A 15,770-nucleotide genomic window follows, 5' to 3' on the forward strand; every position below is an offset into this window, starting at 1 on the left:
GAGAAAAAGCGCGACGAAGAAAAAGATGGCGGACATGCCAAACCAAAACATCGCCTGAACTATCAAAAAAGATGTGACAACTGTAAAACGAACTATTAATGTTAAAAATTTCCTTTTTTTTTTATTCAAGTCGAGGTAAAAAAAATGTCTTTGAGTGCGACGTGTGAGTCTGTTGCTCAGAAAAGGACATTGTCGAGCCTCCTCGGTGAGTTAAGACGTCAAAGAGAGTTTCTCTGTGTCATTCTAATTTTTACTGATTGAATGATTGCGCCCGGATTCTAATAAGGCCAACAAGTATTTCAGGAAGACGTTTGCTGTCTAAAACACAAATGAAAGATGCAGCAAATGAATTCAAACGAACACACCTCTTGGTTTAAGCCGGGGAGGCTTAAGTTTAAGTTATAGTTAGAGGTTATTAACGCGTTTATGTTGAAATAAACAAAAACAGGAAAGTAGAAATGTGCAACATCAACTTTGAGGAAAAAGACTGCAATAAAAACATCGGGAAATTTAAAGCGTTTGTTTGAATTTGTGCTCTTTCAGTTTTATTTATCAACAATTCTTGAAGCTATATTTATTTATTCGTCAAGAGTGTACAGTTTTCCAATCAGAGACAGACACAGAATTTCGGTTTTAAAAAGTTCCATCACTGAACGAATGAAAACTTAATCTGCTTAATACAGCAAGGCTGTTGGATCACTCATATTATGATTATTTCTCCTGTTGGTTTGTTCTTAGCTGGTCGTGTGCTGAAGAAGCCAAAGCTTGGAGATGGTCGGAGGTTGCAGGTGGAAGCAATCCAACTGTTGGAGCAACATCAGGACCTTAGCAGCCTGTTTCAGGAGGTGGTGGTGAGCGAGGGGACATTTTTAGAAAAGCTATTTTAATATCATTTGTTTAGCTTGGTTTTGCGAATGTGCATTTGTTCATATTTTTTTATAGACTCCAGATTTGTGCAACACTTTGGGCTCTCAAAACGATGAACAGAAACCGTCTTTGCCGAAGGGAATCTGCTCTCCCTTCGCTGGATCTTTGCTGTGTAGGCGTCTTCACGTGTCTTCAGCAATGCAGATTATGCGTTTAAAATTTGCACTGAAGATGTCTGCTGATAGACACAACCAACTTGCTGTAACAACCAGCTATGCATAGAGGTTTTTTGTAAAGGTGGAACAAATTGTGTCGTCATTGTACACCTGATCTGTTCAAATATCACATATTTTAATTATTTTTCCTTGTCAGAGTGTGTATCTGATCAACAACAGGGTATTTTATGTTTTTTGTGTTTTTTCGCTGTCACCAAAACAACAAGAGATCCCAAATAGTCGTTTTCTGATGGGTAATGCTGCAATGTCTGTGTGCAGTGAATGAACTGAAGCGTCAGGCCGCACAAATAGGCGTGTCGGTCACTGTGCTTTCAGCGAGGATGATACTGGAAAGACTGGTGGAGATCACTCAAGAGACCGATGAAGAAAAGCAGGAAGAAAACAGTAGCCGAGGGATGTTCACGTGTCATCAGAGGGTGAGTCTTACAGGAGGCGAGTTTGTCCAAGAGCTGTTCTACCGTAAAATGCAGCTCAGTAATTCAGTCACTTGATCAAACTTAAAAGGATTCAATGTGATGTTTAAGCTCTATGTATAAATGCACATATGGCTGTTTATAATGTCAAAAAGGTAGCATCATTTTTTAATTTTATTTGGTAATCAATGTTTTTATTATTATGTTAAATAGATTTGATGTATCTATGTCTTCTTTATTTTTTATTGTATTTTTTAAGTGGAACAAATGTTTTTGCACAGAAATTTAACAATGAAACAGTCCTTAATTGTTTTACAGTGTTTAAATTCAATTAGGTGTTTTTAAAAGTCTTTCTTTTAGAGCTTAGTCAAGTTAAGAATTTAATATATATTAGAAATATATAATCAATGAAAGCTGTTATTTTTGTCTGCAGGTGAAGAAGACTGACATCCTTTAAACTTGTTGTCTATCAGTTTTGCAATAAATTGTAGACATGCATAAATTACTGGCACTATTATAATAATAATAATAACAATAGCACAAAAGCCTCTAAATAAAGATGGATGTTTACATCACATCTGTGTAGCAGATTCTCTCTATTGTCTGTGAAGCTGAAACACCAACTTAATAATACAAGAGCTGCTTTCTGAGCAGCTGTAAATGATGGAGTTTTTTTCGAGGTGTTGCTTTCGTCGTGTTCTCTGCAGGTCCAGCTGTGTGCTCTGTTTGAGTCCGGCAGAGAACTGCTGTCACTGGGAGCCCTTTGCCCTAAACTGCTCTGGCAGGAGTACAGGAGAGGTCAGGTGTGTGCGCACTCTTTAAATGACTTAAAAGCAAAGTTTTTTTATTGCTCAATTGCTTTTATGTGCTTGTTATCAACATAAAGACGGAGCATTTAACAGTATACAATGCACAGTCTTATTATAAAACAGTATAATAAACGTTTTCATTTGGGTTTATTATGGTGTGCTTTTATTTACTTCCTTTAATCAATGTTTTATTTACTGATTGCTTTGTTAAAGAAAGTGCTTCTCGGTTAAGGTTGACTTGATTTAACTTGAAAAATTGGGATGGCTGAATAAAATTCCTCACCCTTGGTGTCACAGATGACATAATAAGGAGTAAAAGAAAATCTTCAAGGTTTAGAACTGTACACCGTGATTTGGAGAAAATATTAGGTCATGAAATATTCTTAATTTGTACTTCGCCTAAATTTAGTAAATCATCAAGGGGTATCTTGAAAAATACTTACAAATTCTAAAATGTGACAAAGTTTATGATGTTTTTCTTTTTTCAGAAACTTCCCAAACTGGAGGTTGTGTACTATTTACATTCATACAACATCCTCTCCCTGAAGTCCATCATGAAAAGGTAAAAACTGCCTCTACTTTCATCTGTAATCATCTGTAAAACACAGAATTCACATGAATCTACATAGATTTGACACAAAAAAAGGGTTTCCAACTGACTGCATTATTATATATATAATATAGTATATGAATAATATATAAATATATATAAGCATACAGGCATTTACAGATGGTTTGAACTTGTTTCATTTTAGTGATGAAGGTGTTGGAACATGGCTGTTGTCTCAAATGAAAGCTCTTTCTGAATGGACACCTCCAGACACAGAGGAAGAAACCAAAAAAGTTCAAAAGAAAGTTTTATCAAGTAAGGCCTTAATTCTCCAGTAAAAAAAAAAATGAAATTCCTAAAGTATTTTTCATTTAATTTCTGGTTCTCGTAGTTGATAATTTGTTTTATGTGTGTTTCATATATTGTAAGGTATATTATTTTTTTAGCTGTGGAATTCTTCTGTAAAGTAAATTTAGTGTAAACATGTGTATGGATGTCTCCTGTATTTCAGCTGTGGTTGGCTTCTTGGTGGGAGGAGGCTTCGAGAAGATCCACGACGCCGCAGCAACAGACGTTAAGATCTCCCTGCTGTGCTGCTCTGTGATGGACGATCTGCTCCTCTGTGAGTTTTTTTCTCACACGGATTTATGCAGATCTCTGAGGATCATAGTGAACGAAACTTTTAACACCTTTAATCTCTAACAAACACTTCTTTTTTTATTCCTTTCTCTCTTAATTTCTTCAGGGGTTTTGGACATTGTGGACAAAAGTTCAGCACATCAGTCAGTTGAGACAGGAGCCAAGCTTTGGTTTGACTTTTAAGTTCTATTTTGTGCTTTTAAATGCGGTGAACAATGTATTTATTTGTGCAATTTATGCTGGAAAACAGACATTTCAGTCAGACTGTTAAGGAAACAAACAAAAAAAGAACCAGACAAAAAAAGCTACCAAGTTGTATAAATTCTATATATTAGGGTAAAAGTCTTCTCTCATATATAGAAGTGAAAACAAGTGAAACAATAATAGACCCAGTTTACTTGTAGACCTTCTAAGGGTTTCTTTTTCTAGGTAAAATCTGGCTTGTTGTGACAAATAAAAACTGAATCCAAAGCTGAAACAGTTCTTTTCATTGCTTAAGATGGTAAAGTAATGACAAATGAATACTTATGGTGATCTTGACGGTAAAACACGTTGTTACCGGTCTGGGAGCTTAGTCACTACTGTTGTGAACCCTTTAATCCAGCAGGACTCGAGCCAAATAAATTACTGACGCTTCTCTGGTTTTGAAAAGGCCAAAGCTGTAGACTTGGCATCTATGGTTGGACTTGTTGGCTTAAATCAGTGTTAAAGTTGGTTTGCTTTTATGCGCAGTGCATCTATTTAGCTGTTAATTTCCACAAAAACAATCTATATTTAAATCAGAGGGAGCACTCTCTGTATATATTCATTCATTCATTGTTGAAAATAGTTTCTGCTTTTGTCTGCAGGCTTGAAATATTTGATTCATCCCTTTGTGGGGTCTTAGCGACAGAAGAGGCGGTCCAGCGTTTTTTTACTCATTTCCTTACACAGACTCTCACCTACAAACCTCAACTATCAGGTAAGCAACAATAATCCCTTTAAATGGCCTCCCCTTTTATCTGCCTTTATCCCAAATATTGCTTTCACAATTTGGATTTTTGATTCAGAAAGGGGTTTATTTTCAAACAATCAAAGCAAGAGTAATGCACAAACAATACAACCAACAGTTTGACATCCAAACGCAGACGTATCAAACTTAGGATAACTAGTCATCAAAGCATAGATTCCTTGAAAGGGAGTAGAAGGAAGCGAATTTATAAAATCCCACCTTGTTCTACTGTAACCATTTTCTTTACATTAATTATCATTATCCGGTTCATAATTTCAGATATTTATACCGTACCAACACAGATTCAGGTCATTCAGAATTCTTAAGTATCAATAAATCGCTGGACTAAGATGAACTACATAATTATTATGTAAATAAAAATATGTGCATATTATTTTTCATTAGAAAAATCATGATTCATGATCACTATTGTAAGGTGATTGAAAAGGTTTTAGAGCATGACGACCTTTCTTCTTTACACATACATAAATAACCAGAAATGTAATGTCTTATCTGCAGCTTTTTAAAAATGTAGGATGTTTACAGAAGTTTTTATGGATTCTATTTCTATTGCATTATTGATTTAAGTGTTTTCTGTGTGAAACAACTGTCTGTAATAATTACTTTGTTAGATACTGATGCTCTCGAGCGCTTTAAATTAAAGTCATTTTAATTTTTTTTTACTGTTGAACTGATCAAACTTGTTAGGATTTTTTTCTTTTGAATGCTGGATTAGAAGTCATGGTTAGAAGTCATTCTGCAACATTTTTACCTAAATGTAAAAAGGTTTTGTAACTTTAAATCTCTTTAAAAGCCACTATTTTAAATGTTTTTGGAAACAGTAAAATATTAACAGAAACACAACAACTAATCAAATAGAAAACTCTCAAGAAAGAAAATGAAACAAAAGAAGAACTCAACCACAGGATCAAAGCTAACCAGGGGAAAACAATGGAAACCTAGAAGATAAGAAAAAAAGCCAAGATTCAATGAGCTTCTAGGCTGAGAGCTAGGAATTCAGCCACCACTCGAGCAGAGGTTTCTGGGAGTTCTTAAACCCGTCCCCCAGCCTGGTAATTGGTGGAGGGAGAAACCTGAATCAGTTTTGTCAGAGGTGGGGTCAGCAGCAAAGGTGAAGCTGGACCTCTGCATGAGCTGAAAACTCACACACACAACAAAGCACAAACCCACACCAGACCCTATGACGTAACATTAGGGCTAATGGATGTAAATGAAAATGATGAAAAATCAACGAGGATGACTTTTGTTTTCATTCTTGCAATTTGTGAAAACAGTTTACTTGTTGTTGACGTGTAATAATTCTGTCTTCAGTGTCGGATGCCATAAGTCTGCAGAATGAATGGACTTTTGCCAAAGCCAGCTGCTGTCTGACTACACTTTTCCGAAAGGTAAACATTTTTAGTCTGTGTTCCTCTGGTTTTACCTTTCAGGATTATTGAAGTCAGCTATAATAAAGCGCAGCTTTAAAAAGTAACGTGTATTTAGATGTTATTGAGCTTTTTAGAATCTGCTGTTCTGCCTGTGGATTTCTGAGTGTGAGCTGCCGTTCCTGCAGACCTCTGCCTTTCATGGTCTGCTATTTCTTTAGAAAAACGGCAACAAAAACACTGTTGTGATGGTCAGCATGTTAGAGTTTTCCATTATCCTGGATAAAACAAATCTGTATGTCATTGTGGAAGTTTTGCAGGAAAGTCATGCAGGTTTTCTGTTGTGTCTGTTTCCATGAAAGCTGGCGGTGGTTTTCAGTGTGGGCCAGCTCTTGGGTCACCTGCAGCGGGTTCTGGAAACTCACGAGGTCAACTGGAAACATGTCCTCTGCTTCCTCTCCACTCTCTTGGTTTATGAGCAGTCTGCCCAGTCCAGCCTCAAAGGTGAAAGCAGAGAGTTTGTTGGTATTAAAAGAGCTGGTTTCTACTGTTTAAAGCCCTTTAACAGGAAAAAGATCCTCCAATTAGATGGGAACAAACTCTGTCTTTGTTGAGACTTTTTAAAAAACTATTTAACATTTTTTAGACATTAACAATATGTTCTATTTCTGATTTGCATCTGCCAGACCTGCTGTCCAGACTTCTGAACTCTGCATTTCACGGCTATGACCTGGAGAACATGATAACTGCCTTCTTGTTGGCTCGACAGGGTGCGCTGGAGGGTCCCGCCATCTTTTTTTCCTACAGTGACTGGTTCAAGGTTACACACCCACTCTACCGTACCACCTTTCATTTGATACATTTCCTTTTTGTTTTCTTTTTAGAATATCCAGATGGGACCAGTATCTCATCATAAATGCACGTTATTAATGAATTTCATGTTTATTTCAGTCAATTACCTTTTTATTTAATGACTAAACCCTCAAATTACTGGTGCATAATATAGTTATTTTTTTTCAATACCCAGTTTCGTGTGATCTTTTTATTTCCTGCTAATTTCTTTTATTAGGTGTTTATTGCAATAAGTCTATCTTTGAGACATTGAGATATTTGTGAGATAATTTTACCAGTAAGCCGATCTTTTACTGTCTTCTCAGATGTCTTTCGGCAGTGGCAGTGGCTACCATGCAAACAGCAAGAAATCCCTGGTGTTCCTGTTGAAGTTCCTCTCTGACCTGGTGCCCTTTGAGCCTCCACAGTACCTCAAGGTGTGACTATAAACCTCTACTAATAGGAAGCAACAGTTGTTAATGAGACATAATCCATATATATTGGTGTAAGGTAGATTTGTTTCCATGGATTTCTTTTTTTAATGATGACAGAGGAAACAGTTCATTCATCTGGTAGAAGCGGCCAAAGCCTTGATCTCATTAAAGCAGAAGTCTATTTTTGATATAAAAAGGATCTCATACTTTGACAAATGTGTGAGTTTGAGTATTTAATATAATTTTAGTGATGTTAAAATCTGTAAGATTTTATACTTGCATCTAATCTGCATGTGTGCAGGCTGAAACCGCTCTAAAAGTCACTTTAAATTTTAAATTGTATCAACTCTAAGGTCATTTTTTGGTTTTATGTTGTGACTATATTTACGTGACGTGTGCTGATAAAATCTTTAAGCATTAAAACCTGGTATTTTGGGTCTTTTAGACTGTTTTGTTGTTTAAAAAAAGGGTTTTATAATAATTTATTATTAAAAAAATGGTTATATGTTTAGTGAACACATCCCTAGCTGTTGTTCTCCTTCAACCAATTGTAACCGACCCCACTTGTTTGAAGCAAACTTTTGATTGGACGTCTTTCGTTCGCATCAAACGTACAAGCAAAAGAAGAGAAACGGACAACAATTATTTACTTCCTGATTGACTTTATTCCTTTTTAACAACATAATCTTGCTCATATCTGTGGTTTTTCAGCCTATACTCCTGTTACTTTCAGTAAAAGATCCATTTTTTGATACCTGTTATCCTTTACATCCCTATTTTTTTAAACATTTGGTGTTGTTTGAATGTCAAATATGATTTGTTTTGAACATAGTGATTACTTCTCATTTTATAGCTAAGCAAAACGGAAGAGTTTGACTTTTACTATCTAAAGCAAATAGATTTATGCTTTTTATATAGTTCCATAATGATTTTAGCAAGATTCTCATCAGTTGTTGCAGATACAGTTACAAAATGTTGTGTTTGATAAAATACTAAAGGTTTTTCTGTCTGCTGGCACTTCCATCTATAGCATTTGCTGGGACACATTTTTATTTTAACCTACTGGTGTTTAAAAAATCCACTGAGAACAGATAAATGTTTTCGTTCTGATGTCTAACAGCTGACTGTTACTTTCACACGGCAGGTTCACATCCTGAACCCTCCTTATGTGCCTGTGAAACACCGCAGTCTTCTCATGGAGTACGTTTCTTTGGCAAAGACTCGACTTGCTGACCTAAAGGTAAAGAAAATGAATTTAAAGTCATACATGACTGCAGCTTTAACAGTTTATTATAAATGTTTAACATTTGTGTGTTTGGGAACTCAAAGGAGTCTGTGGAGGACATGGGTTTATATGAAGATGTTTCCGGTGCAGCAGTGCAGGTAACAGTGACACACAGTGGAGGAATTTCTCCTTTTATCTTCAGCTGCTGTTATTTATTGAGGTTTTAGAAGGCAGATAGAAAAATATCAGGTTATACATCTTTCTATCTGCTTTTATACTACTTATCATTGAGAAACCAGGATTAGCCAAATATTCACACATAGAAAATAGTTCAGCCTTAAAAAGATTGTTTTGTTTTTGTGAATTTAACAATTGTGCTCTGCTGCAGCCCGAATGTCAGGCGGAGCAGGATGTGGAGAAAGCCGTGTCTTTGTTTAGGACCACTGGCAGGATCTCTGCGACAGTCATGGAGGCCAGGTAGCACTGTCTGTACTTAAGAGGAAATGCATAAATATGGCCCAAAATCTTTACGTAATCACTGTTAGATAACTAAAAAATGTTTTTTTTTTAAATGACAAAAAGGACACTTTAAGACAAACAATGGTGATGAAACACCAGTAAATTTAATATTCAAGTTAGAAAATTGAAGCACATTAGTGTAAAAACAAATATGAACACTAAAACGCATTACCGGTATTAATAATAGACGAAAAAGTATTTTTTTTAGAAATTGTCAACATTAATTTTTTTTAATAATCTATATGACGTACTCAAGGACACTGCGCAAAATAAATAAATAAATAAATGAAATTCACAAAATCGAAAGTACAGAAAAATAAAAAAACAGATTAAAATGAGACTCTGCTGCTTTGGATTAAAGGTAAATTTGAACAGGTTATTTTGAGTGAGAAGGTTAGAAGAGCGAAGTGAAGTTTCTGATGTCAGCAGGAAGTAAATTTAGAATCTGGGGAGTTGAAGGACATCCCAACATCCCCGTCTGCATATTTCCACCTACACCAGTGGAAATATGCAGGCCAGGTAGTGGTATTGATCTGACAGAGAAGACATACAGACGATTGACTGGAGGCGAAGGAGGAACAGAGTTGGTATTGATGAGAAGCAAAAGCTTTCGGTTTATATATGATGGACTTGGGGCACCTCTGTTCAGTTGAATTCAAGAAAGTTTGAGGAAAATCAAGATTTGATTGGTGCTAAGCAGTCAATGAGAAAAGAAGGAGAAAGTTAGAGGTGAGTTTGTTGGGCAGTACAGACGAGGTTTAATCTAAAATTGCTAAATTGTATTTTTATGGAAATTTTGCCAAGAGGTAGAATATACAGTAGGTTAAAAAAGTATGATTTTTTTCTTCATAGAAGCAGATTTAAAGGTTTAAGTGGCGTTTCAGTGATGCAAGAGGAGTAAAAAAAAATAACGATTTGAGGGGTCATTAAAAGAAAGCAGACTTTGATGTGAGCTGTAGGAAGGCGGTTTCACTAAAGATTGATTGCTTTAAATCGATGATAAAATTGGATATTTCTGAGAAGGTTTGAACCTGGAAAGGGGAGAAAAACAGATGCAAGTGGATGAAAAGGTAATGAAATAAAAAATGTCATAAAAATAGCTTAAGCAATAAAAGGAGCATAGACAAGTTTCACAGAATGTTAACAAATCGTCTGCAGATAAGAATATGGATAAGGCGTTCACAAAGGCACAAAACACTCATAAATCATGACCAAGAAAAAGGCACAAAAACTAAAAATAAATTCAACAACTTCATGTTGAGGATTTGGCCACAAAAGTTAGCAGATAATTGAATGGAGAAGCCAAGAGAAGCCTGTGAGAGCATCTCTCAAATCTTTGAAAAATCCCATCAGTTTTGTTTTTTTGCAGTATCTTCCGGAGGCCGTATTTCTTGACCCGATTCCTTCCTGCTTTGTTGAAGCCCAGACTGGTGAGTATTACTCTGTCACAAACGGGGCATCTCCACACGGGAAGAAGCTTTTGGTTTCATGAATTCTTCTCTTTTTGTTAAATGCTGACAGCTTCCCGTGAAACAAGATGATCTGATGAGCTTCATTGAAGCTTTAAAGAAGTGAGTTGCTGTACATCAGCCTTTGTAGCTGTGTGTCTATTTATCAATAACTGCTGCTCTTAATAATTTGTTGTATTTCCACTCAAAATGTTTTTTTTAGGGCAGATAAGATCCCTGCGGCACTGTATTCCTCTTATCTAGAGTCTTGTCAGAAACAGCGACAGCAGAAAAGTGAGTATGTTTATGTTGACTTTAATGATTTATTTGGGGTTTTTAAATATACTAGATGCACCCAAAAAGCTATTGACACAGTTTAAAACTGAAAATTGTGATCCCAGGGTTTATAGGTTTGTTTTATCAAGGATCAGGCAGCATTTTTTTTTCTGATACTGTATTTATCCCTCAATGGGGAAATTCTTCTCCGCATTTGACCCATCCCCTGGGGGAGCGGTGAGCTGCAGGTGAACTGCGCTAGGGAGGCAGTAGCGTTAAGGGCCTTGCCTAAAGACCCCCACTGGGTGATGTTAATTGCTCGCAATTGATATGGTAATTGCCCCCAGGACCAATGCTCATTCCCCTCCGGGAATCGAACCCTGGATTCCTGCATGGTAGCTTCTTACCAACCGAGCTACAGCATGGGACACCATACAACCATACAACACAGAGCATGCAGGGACAATTGAGCTTTTATGGTGTATTCCTTTATCTGCATGAATGACACTTGGAGGAAAATCTAATCGTGATTTTACGTTTCAGAAAGTGTTGTGTGTTTGGACACCAAAGATGATCCTCTGGAGGTTGTCAGGATTCAGCTGCAGGAGTTCACAGAGCTGGTTACTAGTGGAAACCATGGAGGTCTGTATCTGTCACTCATTTTTATTTATCTTTGCCCCCAATGAGTGTTCTAAAAACATAAAACCTATGGGCTTGTGCACACTGTCTGTTTATTGGTCATGCATCTGCAGAGATGTCAGCCCAGCTGTCCCGGATCTCCCACACTTTGAGCATCATCTTTCCCGGTTGTCCCAATGAACCGACTGGAAACACCGTCATCATCCTGAACACTGATGGCGCTCTGTTGGCTGAGCTGCACTCGAACGTTTGTACTGAAATTCATTTGTTCTCTCCAAATGTAAAACCTCAAGGTCTTCTTTGTTGAAAAGGCTGTTTTGTTTTAAATGAATTTCATCTTCAGGCTGTCAACATCCTCCTGAGAAACTTCTGTCAGTGTCTGTTAAACGCTTCCAGATCAAACTCTCCCAACCAGTGAGTATGACTCTGCAGTCTGACTGCTGCTAAACACCATTTGGAAAAAAAACATGTGATACATTTGTGTCACTCTATGTTCGTGTTAATGTCGGTTACAAGTTCAATTTTTCAATTCAATTCAATTTTATCTGTATAGCCCAAATTCACAACAACAGTCGTCTCAATGGGCTTCGTACCAGTAAGGTAAACATACAATCAAAAAGGATCTTAAATTTATAGAATTCCATAGGATAATTCTAAACTTTAACTAAACAGACTAAACTAAACTGGGCATCCCTGCCCTTAGACCCTCCTTCGCGGCAGTTTCTAGCAAATAAGTTACTAGCAAATATATTTAAATCAATTTTCCATCCTAAACAGGGAATAAATACATTAATGCAACTGTTAACCCTTGTGCTATCCTATGACCCCACCCTTCCATTGATGTGTTCTCCCTACCATGACAAAGGTGGATGAAGGTGGAAAGATTTCATGTAATCCATGGACACCAGTGAAGATCACAAATCATTGAAGAAAAAAGGTTCAGAGCACTGTCTAGTGGGTCTAGATGACCCAAATCCCAACGTTTAAGTGCCTAGGATAGCACAAGGGTTACGTCTACATGTTTCAAACTTATTTAAAAGTTTTCATTGGCAGTTTCAAAAGAAAATATCTGTTTTGCAGTAAAAAAAGAGCCTATTTTAATGCCCCTCGCATGATAGTTATGTAATTTATGATGACCTTTGGTTATTTTAAAACACCCAACAATAGATTAATGGTTGGATATTTGTTCTATTCTAATTAATATAAGCCCTTTTGCAAGAGTTCATGCATGTTTGTAGATAAAATGATACATGTTCCTAAATTTGTAACTGCACATTGTTAATATTTATGTTTGCATTATTAAAACCTGTTTGTCATTCTAAACCAGTCTAATCTGAAAAATGCAGGGGGAAAAAATCTAATTAAAAAATAATTATTTTTGAACATAAAATGACTATAAATTGTTTAACTTGGATTAACTGGTGGTATATTTATTATGTGCTTTACTGATCTTTTAGTTTTTCAAGAATCAGTGATCAGTAGAGGAAATATGAATTATAAAAATAAAATGTTTGAAAAGCTGAGGGTTGTCTTGCCAAAACTGGAATCTAATTCATACGTCTCACTTGGAGACGGATGCAATTCTAATTTTTTTTCTTTTTTTTAAACCTTTCTTTAACCAGGTTAGCTATTAAGAAGAGGATCTTGTTTACAATAACGGCTAATGTTTTCTTTCACTTTTTGTCTTTCTGTTGAGAATAAAATGAACCCCATCTAAAGGAAATCAGCCAAAAAATGGAACATTAGATTATTTAACTGGATTATCAATACTTGCATATTTACATAATGGTAGTCTCTGTTCATTTTTATTTACATGATTGTTTCCCTCCTACCTCTTCAGACAAAACCAGTGGGCGTCTATGTTTGTTCGTATGCTGCTTGGGAACACGCAGCTTCTATCCAGTCTCATGAACAGACTGTGGGACCTTTTTCATAACCAGGTACATAAAAACATCTTTATCTCCATCTCTGTTTGCCAGAAATGTCCTATTCTAACCCAAATCTGTTCATCTCACATTTTCTTTTCAAAGGGCTCATTGCTTAATTCTGCACATGTACTCGGATTGGCAGTGTTTGTGGTTCACCTTCAGGCCTCCATGTCCCACAATCCCCTGGTTCAGCTGGCTTCAACTGTTCGACAAGAACCGATCCCGTTCAGAAATGTTCTCAGCTCGGCTCTTGTGTGCAGCACACTCCCCAACATGCTCTTCTGTGTCAGGCAGGTTGCTCGTCCTTCTATACGTTTATTTATTTTCTTTTTTGGACACCAGAAAGGTTTGGTATTGAAAAATGTTGATGTGCAAAGTCTTTTTTAGAAACGACACAATTCCCAAACACAACCACCAATGTAGAACTACGTTACACAACCTACACAGAAGATAATGAACTTTAAAAATAAAAAACAAAAAAACTTGTAATTTAATCTTTTTGAAAGTTTTTCAAATGTAGCAATATTATTGATAAGGGTTTTTCTAATAAGAAAAACTGTTATTTCTAAGCAGTTTTTAAATTTAATCATGCTTATGTTGTATTTTCTCCTAAACAATTTAAGTATTTTTATTATAACACTTTCTTTACAGCATGTGGTTAAAACTTTAACTTAACCGAACTTAAAGAAAACTAAATACAGATGACCTTAAGCCTTTATTACAACAAAATCTAATGAAATATAATATGATGCACTGATATCATTTCCCACAAACTGAAAGATGTATTGATTAAATAAGTTTTAAATATCTGTTGAATTTTTGCAAATCATTTTCTCATCTGTAGACTTTTTATCTCAATGTTGTTCTTTATTTTTTTATTTCACTGGAGGTATATATTCAAAATTAATCTTTGGCCACCACAAAAGATGAATTTTCTCTTTAAAAAAAATACATATTTGGATGAAACCTGAACCTTTGACTAAGACTTATAATTTGATCATAATAAATACCCATCTTTAAAAGCTCTATGTGTTTTTACATAGGACTTTTGCTTTCTTCTACCATGTATTTTACGTACTGGGATCTCAACACAATCCATGGAACGTTAGGGAAGCTTCCAACTTCCACTCTAGATCATCATCTTCTTTTTTTCACCATAAGGATTTTCCCCAATCTTTTACATTCCGAAGGTCAGACCCTTCCCCTGTAAGATACAGGTCACCTGCTGGTCTTGATTCCAGCATTTTAAAGACCCTCTCCTAAGAAAATCTGTGTTTTTAAGAAAATTAAGTCTAATATTGCTTTATTTATTTCTTCAAATTTTTGTGAATTAGGAGCAGATGAAAAAATGCTGTTTGAAAAGAATCTTATTAGTTTTATACGTAAACACACAGTACATAGCTGTATGTCGAGCTCCCTGCTCCATTCTGATGCATCCACTTTCAGACAAACAGATCCATGATTTGATTTCCTCGTCTGAGCTGCACGACAGGATAGCTCCCATATTGCTCGCCATTTTTGTTGCAGCACTAATGTTATGTTGGTGTTGTGTCGGTCTGTAACCTGGTGGGAGAGCGTGTAGACGGAGAGCTCTCAACGGCAAAGGTTAGGCCTGTCAGGGTTGCTTCACACCAACAGTCTCACCCAAAACTCGGAGGTGAATTCTTCAAACTCCTTTCACTCTGCAGAAACTATGTCCTAGAAAACAACGGTTTTTAAATGGCATCATCATAATTAAAAGACCACTGGGAAGGCTTTAAAAATGGTTCAAAGGATGATTGGAGTGGGCCTTTAACTGGTTGTCATCCTGTTACTGTCCAGGTTGTGTGTTGCCGCTGTGTGTTATGGGATCTGCGCCGGAGACTCACTGCCTGAACAGCAACAACAGGAGTTCATCCCCAGCAGCATTTTTAAGAAGGTATATGTTTTTTTGGAGCATGTTAAATAACTCCAGTCCTTCACATCAGTCAGTCGCAGCATTTCTGTCTTTTCTACACAGAAATGCTGAAAGTTTTTATTACTATATAAGTCATGTAATCTAAAAATACATAAATGTTAGTTTAGTCCGTCTTTTTAAAACAAGTTAAATGAACATAAAATGTATTCTTCCATGATGTTTTCCAATGAATGATGATGACAAATAACGGGTTTACATAAAACCACTTTAAACAGATATGGAAGTCATGGGGGAATAAAAAAGTATTAGTCAGGATAAGGAAATCTTGCAAGTCAAGAATAAAACCGTCTCCCCTAAAAATCAAGATCTTTTAACCACAAATCGCTGCCTTTGCTTAGCTCCTGTACCTCATACCAAGACTTATGCCGGAGGCCAGAGGAACTATTGCTGAGGTTTCTGATCAGGAGGAGTGCGGTCTGTGGAGCAGCATCACAGACAGCAACAGCACCTGGAGCAAGGCCGCCTGCTGCCTGTGGAGACACAAAGCCTTCCAACAGCTCCAGCTGCTGCCGCAGTATAGGGTGAGTTTGTTTTTACCCCTTCGTAATGCAGAGTTTCTGTCCAGATTTCCAGGGTTTTGGGCAATATATATACCTTGCTTTTTTATTTTTTTAAATCTT

General features: G+C 36.4%; 1 protein-coding gene across 3 annotated transcripts in view; it reads left to right on the top strand.

Annotated features, from left to right (window-relative positions):
- The window catches only part of fanca (Fanconi anemia complementation group A), a 21,138-nt gene continuing 5,368 nt past the window's right edge, over positions 1 to 15,770 (top strand). For 2 of the 3 annotated variants that reach the window (XM_011476451.3, XM_011476454.3), the window contains exons 1-27: positions 2 to 205; positions 739 to 851; positions 943 to 1,039; positions 1,362 to 1,519; positions 2,224 to 2,319; positions 2,814 to 2,887; positions 3,081 to 3,190; positions 3,387 to 3,497; positions 3,621 to 3,684; positions 4,363 to 4,475; positions 5,838 to 5,914; positions 6,256 to 6,397; positions 6,580 to 6,713; positions 7,051 to 7,161; positions 8,303 to 8,398; positions 8,488 to 8,541; positions 8,772 to 8,860; positions 10,272 to 10,332; positions 10,424 to 10,473; positions 10,574 to 10,644; positions 11,170 to 11,268; positions 11,379 to 11,512; positions 11,609 to 11,679; positions 13,106 to 13,205; positions 13,296 to 13,483; positions 15,015 to 15,111; positions 15,489 to 15,671. In XM_011476451.3, the coding sequence (XP_011474753.2) occupies positions 145 to 205; positions 739 to 851; positions 943 to 1,039; positions 1,362 to 1,519; positions 2,224 to 2,319; positions 2,814 to 2,887; positions 3,081 to 3,190; positions 3,387 to 3,497; positions 3,621 to 3,684; positions 4,363 to 4,475; positions 5,838 to 5,914; positions 6,256 to 6,397; positions 6,580 to 6,713; positions 7,051 to 7,161; positions 8,303 to 8,398; positions 8,488 to 8,541; positions 8,772 to 8,860; positions 10,272 to 10,332; positions 10,424 to 10,473; positions 10,574 to 10,644; positions 11,170 to 11,268; positions 11,379 to 11,512; positions 11,609 to 11,679; positions 13,106 to 13,205; positions 13,296 to 13,483; positions 15,015 to 15,111; positions 15,489 to 15,671 (2,754 nt within the window). In that variant the 5' untranslated portion in view covers positions 2 to 144. Of the gene's footprint in view, positions 206 to 738; positions 852 to 942; positions 1,040 to 1,361; positions 1,520 to 2,223; positions 2,320 to 2,813; positions 2,888 to 3,080; positions 3,191 to 3,386; positions 3,498 to 3,620; positions 3,685 to 4,362; positions 4,476 to 5,837; positions 5,915 to 6,255; positions 6,398 to 6,579; positions 6,714 to 7,050; positions 7,162 to 8,302; positions 8,399 to 8,487; positions 8,542 to 8,771; positions 8,861 to 10,271; positions 10,333 to 10,423; positions 10,474 to 10,573; positions 10,645 to 11,169; positions 11,269 to 11,378; positions 11,513 to 11,608; positions 11,680 to 13,105; positions 13,206 to 13,295; positions 13,484 to 15,014; positions 15,112 to 15,488; positions 15,672 to 15,770 lie in introns of all 3 variants that reach the window. The other variant, XR_002290443.2, reaches the window with a different exon arrangement.

Source organism: Oryzias latipes, chromosome 6 (genome assembly GCF_002234675.1).
Source record: "Oryzias latipes chromosome 6, ASM223467v1".
In the NCBI taxonomy this organism is placed as follows: Eukaryota; Metazoa; Chordata; class Actinopteri; order Beloniformes; family Adrianichthyidae; genus Oryzias; species Oryzias latipes.